The 15,694-nt window shown below is 41.0% G+C and overlaps 1 protein-coding gene across 5 annotated transcripts in view; it reads left to right on the top strand.

Annotated features, from left to right (window-relative positions):
* Positions 1-15,694, top strand: part of DTNB (dystrobrevin beta) — a 245,239-nt gene that overhangs the window by 157,862 nt on the left and 71,683 nt on the right. For 3 of the 5 annotated variants that reach the window (XM_060117915.1, XM_060117913.1, XM_060117914.1), the window contains exon 10: positions 11,122-11,199. In XM_060117915.1, coding sequence (XP_059973898.1) covers positions 11,122-11,199 — 78 coding nt within the window. Of the gene's footprint in view, positions 1-11,121; positions 11,200-13,771; positions 14,458-15,694 lie in introns of those variants that run through there. The other 2 variants (XM_060117917.1, XM_060117916.1) reach the window with 2 other exon arrangements.

Here is a 15,694-nt window from a genome sequence, read left to right as displayed (position 1 = left end):
CTCCCTATCCCACCCCTCTAGATCATCGAAAAGCACTGAGCTGACCTCCCTGTGCTATGCAGCTGCTTCCCACCAGCTATTTTACATTCGGTAGTGTATATATGTCGATGCTACTCTCACTTCGTCCCAGCTTCCCCCTCCCCACACCGTGCCCTAAAGTCTATTCTCTTTGTCTACATCTTTATTCCTGCCCTGCCTCTAGGTTCATCAGTACCTTTTTTTTTTTTTTGATTGCATATATATGTGTTAGAATACACTATTTGTTTTTCTCTTTCTGACTTACTTCACTCTGTATGACAGACTCTAGGTCCATCCACCTTACTACAAATAACTCAATTTCATTTCTTTTTATGGCTGAGTAATATTCCATTGTATACATGTGCCACATCTTCTTTATCCATTCATTGGTCGATGGACACTTAGGTTGCTTCCATGTCCTGGCTATTGTAAATAGTGCTGCAGTGAACATTGTGGTACATGACTCATTTTGAATTTTGGTTTTCTCAGGGTATATGCCCAGTAGTGGGATTGCTGGGTCATATGATAGTTCTATTTTTAGTTTTTTAGGGAGCCTCCAAACTTTTCCGTAGTGGTTGTATCAATTTACATTCCCACCAATAGTGCAGGAGGGTTCCCCTTTCACCACACCCTTTCCAGCATTTATTGTTTCTAGATTTTTTGATAATAGCCATTCTGACTGATGTGGAATGATACCTCATTGTAGTTTTGATTTGCATTTCTCTAATAATTAGTGATGTTGAGCATCTTTTCATGTGCCTCTTGGCCATCTGTATGTCTTCCTTGGTGAAATGTCTATTTAGGTCTTCTGCCCATTTTTTAATTGGATTGTTTGTTTTTTTGACATTGAGCTCCTTGAGCTATTTGTATATTTTGGAGATTAATCCTTTGTCTGTTGTTTTATTTGCAAATATTTTCTCCCATTCTGAGGGTTGTCTTTTTGTCTTATGATTTCCTTTACTGTGCAAAAGCTTTTAAGTTTAATTAAGCCCCATTTGTTTATTTTTGTTTTTATTTCCATTACTCTAGGAGATGGGTCAAAAAAGACCTTACTGTGGTGTATGTCAAAGAGTGTTCTTCCTACGTTTTCCTCTAAGAGTTTTATAGTGTCTGGTCTTAAATTTAGGTCTTTAGTCCATTTGGAGTTTATTTTTGTGTATGGTGTTAGGTGGTGTTCTAATTTCATTCTTTTACATGTAGCTGTCCAGTTTTCCTAGCACCACTTACTGAAGAGGCTGTCCTCTCTCCATTGAATGTTCTTGCCTCCCTTGTTGTAAATTAGGTGACCATATGTGCAAGAGTTTATCTCTGGGCATTCTATCCTGTACCATTGATATGTATTTCTGTTTTTGTGCCAGTACCATACTATCTTTATTACTGTAGCTTTGTGGTATAGGTTGAAGTCAGGGAGCCTGATTCCTCCAACTCCATTTTTCTTTCTCAAGATTGCTTTGGCTATTCGGGGTCTTTTGTGTCTCCATATGAATTGTGAAATTTTTTGTTCTAATTCTGGGAAAGATGCCATTGGTAGTTTGATAGGGATTGCATAGAATCTGTAGATTGCTTTGGGTAATATAGTCATTTTCACAATGTTGGTTCTTCCAATCCAAAAACATGGTATATTTCTCTATCTGTTTATGTCATCTTTGATTTCTTTCATCAGTGTTTTATACTTTTCTGAGTACAAGTCTTTCACCTCCTTAGGCTGGTTTATTCCTAGGTGTTTTTGTTGTTGTTGTTGCGATGGTAAATGGGATTGTTTCCTTAATTTCTCTTTCTCATTTTTTGTTGTTGGTGTATAGGAGTGCCAGAGATTTCTGTGCATTAATTTTGTATCCTGCAACCTTACCAAATTCATTGATTAGTTCTAGTAGTTTTCTGGTGACATATTTAGGATCTTCTATGTATAGTTATCATGTCATCCGCAAACAGTGACAGTTGTACTTCTCTTCCAATTTGTATTCCTTTTATTTCTTTTTCTCCTCTGATTGCCGTGACTAGGACTTCCAAACCTATGTTGCATAAGAGTGGTGAGAGTGGACTTCCTTGCCTTGTTCCTGTTCTTAGTGGAAATGCTTTCAGGTTTTCACCATTGAGTGTGATGCTCACTGTGGGTTTGTCATATATGGCCTTTATTATGTTGAGGTGGGTTCCTTCTGTGCCCATTTTCTGTAGAGTTTTTATCATAAATGGTGTTGAATTTTGTCAAAAGCTTTTTCTGCATCTATTGAGAGGATCATGTAGTTTTTATTCCTTAATTTGTTAATATGGTGCATCACATTAATTGATTTGCATATATTGAAGAATCCTTGCATCCCTAAGATAAATCCCACTTGATCATGCTGTATGATCCTTTTAATGTGTTGTTGGATTCTGTTTGCTAGTATTTTTTTTTTTTTTCTTTTTTTGCACTACGCAGGCCTCTCACTGTCGTGGCCTCTCCCATTGCGGAGCACAGGCTCCGGACGCACAGGCTCAGGGGCCATGGCTCATGGGCCCAGCTGCTCCACGGCATGTGGGATCTTCCTGGACCGGGGCACGAACCCGTGTCCCCTGCATCGGCAGGCGGACCCTCAACCACTGCACCACCAGGGAAGCCCTGTTTGCTAGTATTTTGTTCAGGATTTTTGCATCTATGTTCATCAATGATATTGGTCTATAATTTTCTTTTTTTGTGATATATTTTTCTGGTTTTGGTATCAGGGTGATGGCGGCTTCGTAGAATGAATTTGGGAGTGTTTCTCCCTCTGCAATTTTTTGGAAGAGTTTGAGAAGAGTCAGTGTTAGCTCTTCTCTAAATGTTTGATAGAATTCGCCTGTTAATCCATCTGGTCCTGGACTTTTGTTTGTTGTAAGATTTTTAATTACTGTTTCAATTTCATTACTTTTGTTAGGTCTGTTTATGTTTTCTAATTCTTCCTGGTTCAGTCTTGGAAAATTATACCTTTCCAAGAATTTGTCCATTTCTTCATGGTTGTCCCTTTTATTGGCATATAGTTGTTTTTAGTAGTCCCTTATAATCCTTTGTACTTCTGCAGTGTCAGTAGTGATTCCTCCTTTTTCATTTCTAATTTTATTGATTTGCATCCTCTCCCTTTTTTTCTTGATGAGTCTAAGGGTTTATCAGTTTTGTTTTGTTTATCTTCTCAAAGAACCAGCTTTTAGTTTTACTGGTCTTTGCTATTGTTTTCTTCATTTCTATTTCATTTATTTCTGCTCTGACTTTTATGATTTCTTTCCTTCTACTGACTTTGGGTTTTCTTTGTTCTTCTTTTTCCAGTTGTTTTAAGTGTAGGGGTAGATTGTTTATTTGAGATTTTTCTAGTTTCTTGAGGTGAGATTGACTTGCTATGAACTTCCCTCTTAGAACTGCTTTTGCTGCATCTCATAGGTTTTGGGTTGTCGTGTTTCTGTTGTCATTTGCTTCTATGTACTTTTAAAATTTCTTCTTTGATTTCTTCAGTGATCTCTTGGTTATTTAGTAGCGCACTGTTTAGCCTCCGTGTATTTGTGTTTTTTACATTTTTTTTCCTGTAATTGATTTCCAGTCTCATAGCATTGTGGTCAGAAAAGACGCTTGATACGATTTCAATTTTCTTAAATTTTCCAAGGCTTGGCTTGTGGCCCAAGATGTGATCTGTCTTGGAAAATGTTCCATGTGCACTTGAGAAGAAAGTGTATTCTGCCACTTTTGGGTGGAATGTTCTATAAATATCAATTAAATCTATCTGGTCTTTTGTGTCATTTAAAGCTTGTGTTTCCTTATTTATTTTCTGTTTGGATGATCTGTCCATTGGTGTAAGTGGCATGTTAAAGTCCCTTACTATTATTGTGTTACAGTCAATTTCTCCTTTCATGGTTGTTAGCATTTGCCTTATGTATTGAGGTGCTCCTATGTTGGGTGCATAAACATTTATAATTGTTATATCTTCTTCTTGGATTGATCCTTCGATCATTATGTAGTATCCTTCTTTGTCTCTTGTGATAGTCTTTATTTTAAAGTCTATTTTATCGGATACGAGTATTGCTACTCCAGCTTTCTTTTGATTTCCATTTGCATGGAATATCTTTTTCCATCCCTTCACCTTCAGTCTGTATATGTTGCAAGGTCTGAAGTGGGTCTCTTGTAGACAGCATACATATGGGTCTTGTTTTTGTATCCATTCAGCCAGTCTGTGTCTTTGGTTGGGGCATTTAATCCATTTACATTCAAGGTTATTATTGATATGTATGTTCCTATTACCATTTTCTTAATTGTTTCGGGTTTGTTTTTGTGGGTCTTTTCTTCTCTTGTGTTTCCCACCTAGAGAAGTTTCTTTAGCATTTGTTGAAAAACTGGTTTGGTGGTGCTGAATTCTCTTAGCTTTTGCTTGTCTGAAAAGCTTTTGATTTCTCCATTGAATCTGAATGAGATCCTTGCTGCGTAGAGAAATCTTGGTTGTAGGCTTTTCTCTTTCATCACTTTAAGTATATCCTGCCACTCCCTTCTGGCCTGCAGAGTTTCTGCTGAAAAATCAGCTTATAACCTTATGGGGATTCCTTTATATGTTATTTTTTGTTTTTCCCTTGCCGATTTTAATATTTTTTCTTTGAATTTAATTTTTGTTAGTTTGATTAATATGTGTCTTGGTGTGTTTTTCCTAGGGTTTATCCTGTATGGGACTCTCTGTGCTTCCTGGACTTGGGTGACTATTTCCTTTCCCATGTTAGGGAAGTTTTCCACCATAATCTCTTCAAATGTTTTCTCAGACCCTTTCCTTTTCTCTTCTTCTTCTGGGACCCCTGTATTCGAATGTTGGTGCATTTAATGTTGTCCCAGAGGTCTCTAAGATTGTCTTCAATTCTTTTCATTCTTTTTTCTTTATTCTGCTCCTTGGCAGTTATTTCCACCATTTTGTCTTCCAGCTCATATATTCATTCTTCTGCCTCAGTTTTTCTGTTATTGATTCCTTCTAGTGTATTTTTCATTTCAGTTATTTTGTTGTTCATCTCTGTTTGTTTGTTCTTTAGTTCTTCTAGATCTTTGTTAAACACTTCTTGTATTTTTTCAATCCATGCCTCCATTGTATTTCCAAGATTCTGGATCATCTTTACTATCATTACTCTGAATTCTTTTTCAGGTGGATTGCCTATTTCCTCTTCATTTATTTGGTCTTGTAGGTTTTTACCCTGCTCCTTCATATGTGACATATTTTTTTGCCGTCTCTCTCTTTTTTTTTTTCTTTATGAGTGGCATTGTGTTCCTGTCTTACTGGTTGTTTGGCCTGAGGCTTCCAACACTGGAGTTTGTAGGCTGTTGAGTAGAGTTGGGTCTTGGTGCTGAAATGAGGACATCCATGAGACCTCACTGTGGTGAATATTACTTGCGGTCTGAGGTTCTCTGTTAGTCCAGTGGTTCCGACATGGAGCTCCCACTGCAGGAGCTTTGGCCCAACCCCCGGCTCGTGAACCAAGATCCCGCAAGCCACATGGGGTGGCAAAAAAAGGAAAAACAACAATAACGAAGTAAAAAATAAAATTAGACTAGGAAACTAACAGATATGTTAGAAATAAAAATAAAAATATAGATGAATCAACAAACGGAAGGTATAACGGTACCATAATAGTAAAGAAGAGGAGGAGTGAAAAGAGAAAACAAAAAATGGGGGAAAGGCCTTGGCTGTGGAGAGCAGGACCTGAGCAAGGGTGAGGTTTGGGTGGTAGGCAGGCCTATGCTTAGAACCCACAGGGCTGGAAAAGGACCTAAGGGCTGGGGCAGGTGGGGCTTAGGCTCAAGGAACAGAAGGGGCCCAGGTGTGCCCCCCAACCCTGGTCTCAGAGGGCAGGGGACCTCACCTGGGAGCCCAGCAGGCTTCCTGGGCTTGAGTGGGTGGGGCAAACGCCCTCCTCTCCTCTCCAGCTCTTCCTGTCCTAGAGGGCCCCTCCCACCTGCTTCTCCTGTTCTCCCCTCGGCCTTCTTCCTATGCCCCCAGGACCAGTGCAGCGTGGGGTGGGAGGTGGGGGGACCTTGGAGGGCAGAGGACCGTCCTGGGACCTCAGCAGGCTCCGTGGGCCTAGTGGGTGGGGCAAACGCCCTCTACTCCTCTCCCCCTCCTCCCAGAGGATCCCTCCCTCCTGCTTCTCCTGATCTCCCCAGCCTCCCTCCTATGCCCTCAGGACTCATGGGACCTGGAGGGAGCTTTGGAGGGCAGGGGACCAGCCTGGGAGCTTAGCAGGCTCCCTGGGCCCAAGTGGGTGGAGCAGTCACCCTCTGCTCCCCTCCCACTCCTCTCGAGGGCCTCTCCTGCTTGCCTCTCCTGATCTCCCCAGCCTCCCTCCTATGTCCCCAGGACCAATGTGGCCGGGGGGGATGGGGGGTGGGCCTTGGAGGGCAGGGGACTGGCCTGGGAGCTCAGCAGGCCCCCCAGGCCCAGTGGGCCAGGTGATTGCCCTCTGCTCCTCCCACAGGGCCCCTCCTGCCTGCCTCTCCTGATCTCCCTGGCCTCAGGGGCACCGATCCTGTTTGACCACTACTTCTCCTCCCTACTCTGTTTCCCAAAGCCTTACCGGTTCACTTGGGGGTTCCTCCAGTCTCCTTGGGTGTCAGGGTTTTCCACCAGCAGCCGGCAGGCGCCCTAGTTGTGGGGAGACTAACTCGGTGTCTTCCCACACTGCCATCTTGACTCTGCCCTTCTAGTAGTAGTTTTGTCTAACTAGTAACCAGAAGCTCTATACCTATTATCTAAGCCACCCTATTACTGGATATTTTCCCAAACTTATCCTGCTCCACCTAAAAAAAGTAAATTAAAATCCATCTTTATAATGATCAGAGTATTCAAATGAACAGCTACAATTTAAATGATGACACTCAAATATTTTCAAACTTGACATCTCACCTGGGTTCCATTCTCTTATTTCCATCTGCTTGGAAGATACAGGTAAGATATCATTTACCTGTGCTTACCAATGCCACTTCAGATTCAGTGACTTCACAGCTGAAATCGGTTCACCCTTACCTTCCTGCTCATTCTCTCTACTCCCACCAGTCCAACACCAAATCCTGTTTCCTACTCTTGTGCTCCCTAGTTTGGATATGTTATCACTATCTACCAAGTAGTCGAGGTAAAAATCTCAGTTATTCTTTATTCACTAACCGTGTGTACTTAATCTGTCACCACATCTTATCCATATTACCTGCACAGTGTTTTCCCTTTTGTCTGTTCCCCATCTTAACTACCACTGTCCACCCTCATAATCACTGATCTGGACAATTGCCATAACCTCTTCATTGAAGTCCCAGCTTCCATTCCCTCCTCCTTCCAAACGTCTTACACATAAATGATTTTTAAATGGGGGTGTACATTAAAAAGAATCCTGTTGCCCCTAGAGATTCAGATTCACTAAATTGAGGGTAAAGCTTGGATATCTCATTATATAAAAAACTTCCCAGGGCTTCCCTGGTGGCACAGTGGTTGAGAGTCCGCCTGCCGATGCAGGGGACACGGGTTCGTGCCCCGGACCGGGACGATCCCACATGCCGCGGAGCGGCTGGGCCCGTGAGCCATGGCCGCTGGGCCTGCACGTCCGGAGCCTGTGCTCCGCAACGGGAGAGGCCACAGCAGTGAGAGGCCCGCGTACAGCAAAAAAAAAAAACAAACAAACAAACAAAAAAACTTCCCAGATGATTCCAGTGCACACCTGGATTAAAACCAGTATTTTACAAGCTTCTGGAGTTATCATTTCAAAAGCCTGCTATAGTCACATCATCCTTTGGCTTAAAAAGTTCTAATGCTTCCCCCACTGCCTACAGTATAAAGTCCAAACTTCTTCTCTTGTGATAGAACAGGTGTCATTCACATCCGGGCCCTCATCTCCCTTTCTGGATGCATTTTCAACTACTCCCCTCCCAAGGCCTTTGAGTCTAGCCAAATAAGTTACACCCAAATATGCCATGTACTTTTGGATTTTTGTGCCTTTTTCCATACCATTTCTTCTAAGTTGCCCTTAACTTTTTTCTGTATCTGGAAAACTCTCTCCTCAATGTGACACCTGACTATACCCCTTGTTCTTCCAGGCAGGAGTAACAGCTCTTCATCTGTGACTCCACAATACTTTGTGTGTACTTGTGTTGCTGCTCTCATTACTTTGAATTGTGATGATTTGTTTATGTACATATAGCTAGGTTATTAAGATAACGATAGTCCTACTTATCTTGTATGAGTAGGCACCCAGGAGGCATGCCTCTTTCCTTTTGATTAAGAATTAACAAATTCTCTTGGGAATTCCCTGGCAGTCCAGTGGTTAGGACTTGGCGCTTTTCACTGCCAATGGCTCAGGTTCAATCCCTGGTCAGGGAGCTAAGATCCCACAAGCCTCACGGCACCGCCAAAAACATGAAAGAAAAAAAATTAGCAAATTCTAAAAAAATATATTAAAAAAAAGAATTAACAAATTCTAAGTCTTCTTTTTATACCCACCTTTTCTAACTAGCAAATTACCTTCTATCTAGATCATTCATCTGTTTCTATCTCCTCATCCAAAAAATTGGCCTGTCTTATTAACAAAAGGAACCTCTCAAATCTCTGTACCAAGTGATGGTTGGTGGTCACTTGGGTATCATGGGACTCATTAGTGTTTAAAAATACCTTGCTGAGATCTTCACCAAAGGAAGATATAGAACACCTGGTGACATGTTCAAGGTATTCAGCAGGTTTTGAATGTTAAAGATCAACAAAACTGATGTGGTGAATTGTGTCAATTCTACTGCTTTGTAAGTTTCTGTAACTGGTACCATTAATGTCTGTTTCACACCTAGAAGCATTCTTTTTTTTTCTTAAGCCAGAAGTCATTTTTGATGTATTACATCTCCTAAGACCACATCTAAGCTGTTGGCTTTCACAGTGAATTGTGGGCCTAGTGGTAGATTCTACGGGAAAGACCCCCTTTAAGTTTTCAGATGCCTCTTTCATTTTGGACTATAAACACATACCTATTTCCCTAACAAAACATTAGGAGTTCAGAAATGGTATGAAATTTGGGCGCAGTTATGATTAGTTTACAACTTACAATGTAATCATTACTGTCTGGTTTTGAGTATTAGAGAAGAGGCTTTGATATGTGTGCTGTAAGATAATAATTGATCATGATGTCTACCAAGAGATAGAGATAATTATTAAAGACTTCTGTCACATCAGACCAAACAAAATGCTAAAAATCATGAGATTTTATCACATGTATCCACACTTAGGGAATTAAAAAACTTTTTTTTCCGATTGTCATTTTTCCTCGGAGAACGTCAGAAAGGAAATTGAATGCAGTAGTATCTTCAATATTGAAATATACTGGGTAACTACATAAGTTCTGAAATCAACATGAACATGTCCTTATCTTGTTTTGGAAATGGGTTGCTAATAATAGTATATTAAAGAAGCAAAGGCCATTGTGTTTGCAGGACCAGAATGTTTCTGGTGCCTTCTGTATGAAAAGTTATGATGCTGGATTTGTTTCTTTCATAGGCATTGTTTCCTTGTTCCCTTTGGACAATGGATTTAAAAGAATGAGAGGCAAAAATATAAATTTAGGGCTAAAATGAAGCTAGTTTCTGTGTTCACTTCTGTTATTAATCAACCTAAAACAGTTGATTAATTGATTATATCTCAGCACAGCACTACCTTTAGGCTTGAAAGTTTGGAGGCAAAATTGGATAGCTGCCTGGAAAGTAGGTAGTGAGATAAATAACATGTAATTGAATTCTAGCCTAGAAAGGCATATTTCAACTCTGAATGTCTTACTTTGTCACACAAAGGGAGGACACAATAAGCATACTGCTGTGGCTTAAAAATCAAGAGACCTAAATCGATTCCCTGCAAATTACTTCCCATCTTTGATCCTCTCCATTAAATGAGAAATCATCAAAAATATTTCCCTACCCAGAAATGAAGTTGGTTTTTTTAAAAAGGAGCGTAAAGATAGATAGATTTAGAGGTCGATCCATCCATCCATCCCTCTTAAACTTTTCTCTAAGTACATTGGATCTACCTGAAAATTTTCCCTTGTGCCTGTGTTTGAATGGACTATGAAACCTGCAAAAACAATAAAGGTTCTGGTCCCTTAATGTTCACCAGGACTTGCTGAGTATAACCTCTAAAAAACAATTTCATAGTTAACTCAGCTCTTAGAGATGAGGAGGAACCAGGAGGTAGTTCCCAAACACTTAAATATGAGAGAAGGACTTTTCTGTTTCACTTTTCTGCTTTTGATGGACAAATTTCTCTGAAAAGTACTTCTTTCAGTTTAGGAGAGGAAGTGAGAGATTTCCCAGGAGGAATATTTAGCAGTAGTCATGTGGTTCCAAGTGCAAGACAGAAGCCCTTTGTAACTGAACCTGGTGGGGAAGGAGAGGGGCTGAAGAATGGCTGAAAGGCAGAATCACAGATTCTTCTTGATAATTTTGGAGTTGTTCATTCAGGACTCTCACAAGAGGATGAAAGAGACCTTGAGTCCAGAAAACTAGCCTCTAAAGACAAGTTATCAAAAATGCTTACTTCAAATTTAAATTTGGATTAGTTTATGAAAGAAACCCTTCTAATCAGAGTACAGGTATGAACTCATTGTTAAGATTCTAGTAAAGGATTAATAAAAGAACTTAGTATTTAACAATTTAATTGTTTCAGTAAAAAGTATACAAACTAAATCTGAGGGAAGACAGTGAGCTCTAACCAAATCTCAGGAAAAACATGCGTGTTGCTGTTGTGACCTTTGTAACACACCACAGATGCCACACACCTAGCGATCCTGTAAACAACTGAAATGCAGAATGCAGATTCTTGTGTGCTAAAACTGTAAAACAAGAGCCACTGGAGTTATATCCCTGTAGCCGTGTGGGTACAGTTTGTTGCTCCTGTCCAGGTAGCACATGGCTCTGGGGTCCTTTGGCTTTGTGCGAGAGGACTTTCTTGTTGAGTTTACTTAGGGTGAAAGTATCCATTTCTACCTTCACTCCCTATGGGTCCCACTGTGCTTATCAAGAATGATAGTTGGTCCTTTGCCCTTATCACTTTTTCATTTGTTTCCCCTAGTCTCACTGGTAATTATTAATATAATGTCAATGTCTTTTCTTTTCAGTCCTCCTCGCCCTCTGACGAATGTGAATGACACCATGGTGAGCCACATGTCCTCCGGGGCTCCCACTCCCACCAAGAGGTACGGTGATGCTTGTGCGGCAGTTGCTGCTCACAGTTGGGTACTGGCCTCTGGCCTGGGAAGCAGAGCATTCCACAGGGCAGAAAGGACTGGCTTTCCTCCCCTCCTTTGACTGTCTTTTTATATTATTTTCGACTTTTTATCTTCCTTTTTTTCCCTACTAACTTATAAATATAGCAACTGAAGGAGGCTGCTTTGGAGTGGTGCCTGAGGTGGAAGCTCTCCATTTGTGACAAGCAGTGAACATAGTGTCAAAGCAGATTAGGCATGTTTGAGCTCTTTTTTTTAACATCAAACAATATTTTGATGAGCACGAATTTCAACATTTTTGCATTAGAGTTCTTGAAGCATCAAAGATCATTTCTGCTTCCTGATTTGACTCTGTAAATTGAGCTAATTCCTTATATTCTAAATCATTCTACATAGAATTCATAAGCATTTAAGCTGAAAAGCCTGAGTCCCTCTCTTAGTTATACAGGGAGTATCCTTAGGGTCCTTCAAGAAACTAGAACAGTCTACTCCTTTCTCCTCTTTATTTAGTTTACTCTTCTCCAGAATTCTCTTAGGCAGGACTTAAAAGATCTGTATGAAATGGTTTACTTTCTGTCTGATTTAAGCTGTTCCGTCACCAGAGCAATGCAGAAAGTCCCTCAAGGGTACAACCATTAAAGAATTCTTTCTAACAGTCATCACTCAAAAAAAACAAAAAAACAAAACAAAAAAGAATTAAGACATTCCAACCCACTCCCCAAGTCCTTCCTGAAGAAAAGCACTTTGTACTGCAAACCTGAAGAAAACCATATGTACCGATTGCTTTGGATCAGTTTAGCTATAGAAATGTCATTTACTTAATAATACTTTGACTTAATATATATAATATATAATACTTAAGATCAACTATGTTTGTTCCATTGGGTAAAACTCCTAGGGCAGTATTTCCTGAACTTGAGTGATGAGAAGAATCACCCAGGTCACTTGCTAAACATACACATTTCTGAGATCACATCAGACCCAGTGGATCCTGAGATCCTGGGAAGCTACACTTAAAACAAGTATTCCAGGTGATTCTTACCATCAAGCAGATTTGGGAAATAGCCTTAGAAGGGAAGGAGTAAACTATAGGGATCCTCCACCCTGGAATAGAGGATTTAGGGACTTAACAAGTGAGAGTGACTTGATAATACAGTGTTATCCTCGTGGAGACTCAAGACCCGGACCAGGTGAGAGTACTTGTCCGCAGCCTTGTTGGGACACTACTGGCGGGACCATAGCCGAGCCGCTGCTTTGGGGCAGAATTGGTGGTATGAGCACGGTCTGTACTGAGCACAGACTTCTGAGCCACACTGCATTTGGATCCTGGCTGTCACCTGACCTTGAACAAGATTCTTATCTTTGTTGATTTATCTGTAGAATGAGGAGAATAATAGTATCTATGTTGTGGGGTTTATTTGAGAATGTAACATACTGTTGTCATTATTTAGGAAGTAAACTATAATGAGAGAACAGGTGGGGAAGAGAGAATAATTTATGGCTAATGCCCTCTCAAGGAAGAATGGAGGCTTATGAAAGAGTACAAAGCAATTACACCTCTCCCACCTGCCTAGATTTTACAACCACCCTTGCTGGCCTTAGCTTTTTATGTTAAACACCCATAGCATTCAGACCCAGACCTAGAATCTAAATATCAACTCAGGAATGTTTGTTTCAATACTAGGAAGACGAGATAGATTATTGAAAGCAGTCAGCTTGTAGGTTTTATGTTAGCTTTAGTAATGCCATGTATTAGGGTTTCACTTCACCTGAGTTCTCTTCATTTACTACTTTTGTCACTTTGAGTCACCTGAGTCCCTGAGGCCCTAAGTGCATGGTGATCAAGGGCACCATGCATTCAGTGACCACGGCTGAATGTAGCTCCTAGAGGCTGTTGGAGGGAGTGCATATTTGTGGATGATGTTTTACTGCTTGAGAAGACTGAAGGAAGGGACTTGGGAGCAGTAGTCATCCCAGCTCCTCTCTAGAAGGGCTACTAACCTTTAGGCTTGATGTTGCTGTATGAAGCCCCAGCTCAGTAATCACTGGCCAGCTGCAATTGTCAGTCACAAAATATCTACCATTTCTGAAAGTTGTTTCAGATAAGATAGTATAGCCTGGGTTAAGATTTTATTTTAAAGTCAGCATTTCAGCTAGCATCTCTTTCTAGGTAGGCTCAGTCAATGCTAGAGGTGGTTGTCACAGACTCTCCACGGGCTGACCAGCGGACCAAGCATAGCCAAAGCCCTTAGGAGACTGAAACAAAGGTGGAGCTCTGTAACTTACCAAGAAGAGTAGTTGCTGGAGGAGAGGCTACATGGGAACGTGATGCCCCTGTCCTAACAATATTGTCCTTAGAATTTTAGGAGATTTCATTTATTTTCAGGATGAGATTATGATAGAACATATGGACATGAACTGCGTAATTCATAGATTTGGCTCTTCATGGCCCCAGTTTCTAAATGGTATAAATTTCAGGTAGTATCCTATTTACTTCCTCGAGGACTCATCAGTTTTTATTTTCTCCTCTGAATGTCGTCAGACCTTTGTCTCCAGAGTCTGATGAAAGCCAGGAACCCAGCACGTCATCCCAGTCATAGATCCTTCCTCTGCTGGGGCAGAGAAGTCTCAAGGGGCACAAAGCTACTCTCCAGAAATAAGAGGTTTTCTTTAGAACTCAGCATAAGACATAAATCACTGTATCAGACAAGAACATGCACAGTAATAAAAATGCAGGAAAAAGTTAAGAGCTCCAGTTTCTAACTTTTCTATAAGCTGTGCATTTAAAACAAGTGATAAAAAAAAAAACAAAAAACTAGTGATAACCCGGGACTTCCCTGCCGGCACAGTGGATAAGACTCCACGCTCCCAATGCAGGGGGCCCAGGTTCAATCCCTGGTCAGGGAACTAGATCCCACATGCATGCCACAACTAAGAGTTCACATGCTATAACTAAGGAACCCGTGTGCCACAACTACGGAACCAGTGAGCTGCAACTAAGGAGCCCACCTGCCACAACTAAGAGCCGGCAAGCCGCAACTAAGGAGCCCTGGAGCCGCAACTAAGGGAGCCCACCTGCCACAACTAAGGAGCCCACGTGCCGCAGCTAAGGAGCCAGCAAGCTGCAACTAAGGAGTCCACCTGCTGCAACTAAGACCTGGTGCAGTCAAATAAATAAATATTTTTTTTAAAAAGTGATAACCCCATTGATGAAAAACAATACTTGATTAGTCCAAATAAAAGATGATCTCAAATGTAATGGTTACTTTGTACAGAAGAAAACCTTATAAATGGCAGAGATGCTGGCAATCATGTGAGGAACTGTAAATTATGTTCCTGAAAGGTTCCACTCTAGGGATTTGCCCTCTAATATTTTTATTGACATTTCTACAGTAGAAAAGAAATTTCATCTTTGTCTTAGACTAAGTAGTTTCTGGAAATTTGCTTTCTGTTAAAGAATCAGAACAGTACACATAAAAACAAACAAGCTTTCATAACTTTAAAACAGAGACTTGGGCCTCCCTGGTGGCGCAAGTGGTTGAGAGTCCGCCTGCCGATGCAGGGGATACGGGTTCGTGCCCCGGTCTGGGAGGATCCCATATGCCGCGGAGCGGCTGGGCCCGTGAGCCATGGCCGCTGAGCCTGCGCGTCCGGAGCCTGCGCGTCCGGAGCCTGTGCTCCGCAACGGGGGAGGCCACAGCAGTGAGAGGCCCGCATACCGCAAAAAAAAAAAAAAAAAACAAAAAAAAAACAAAAAAAACAGAGACTTAAAATGTCCCTCCACTATCCGACTTCCTCCAAGGCTGGCTTCTGTCCCTCTTCTTCCCCAGGGTTCAGAGTGTGATTATGTTATTATGCTCTGTACTATTGTACTATTTTAAGTCATACCTTATATTCAGACCAATATGAAAAATGATGCTAATATTTTTAATGTCTTCTAAAGCTTTGGCTTTAATTATTTATACAGATATAAATATTTACAACTCTGGGGGCATTTCACATAAGGTTGGCAGCAACAAAAACCTCCAGTATGAAACTTTTGGCTTTGTGCATTTGATTGGTATAGTAGTTTTAACTCTTTTAACTTCAGGTATTAAAATCTAACTTTTAAAAGTACAAACTCAGTTAAGCACGATGAAAAAGTTCCAAAGATCTGGTGTACAACCTTGTGCTTATACCTAAAAATACTCTAACATACACTTAAAAATTTGTTAAGAGAGTAGATCGTATGTGTTCTTACCACAGTAAAAGAAAAAGAAGAAAATAAAAGGCACAAACCCCCAAGACAAAGGCAAAAGCAGAAGGGAAGGGCAGAAGTGTCCAGAGATCACAAAGCAACTGAACTGCCACCAGGGCGTCCACCTGTGGCTTCTCCATCTCTCGGCTTCTCTCAGTGTGCTGTCTTCATTCCCTTCTACAGAACAGCCACCTCTCAAGATGCCAATGGCTTTACTCACATCTACAG

This window comes from Mesoplodon densirostris, chromosome 14 (genome assembly GCF_025265405.1).
Source record: "Mesoplodon densirostris isolate mMesDen1 chromosome 14, mMesDen1 primary haplotype, whole genome shotgun sequence".
Taxonomy (NCBI): Eukaryota; Metazoa; Chordata; class Mammalia; order Artiodactyla; family Ziphiidae; genus Mesoplodon; species Mesoplodon densirostris.
This window is presented reverse-complemented; position numbering and strand designations above follow the sequence as displayed.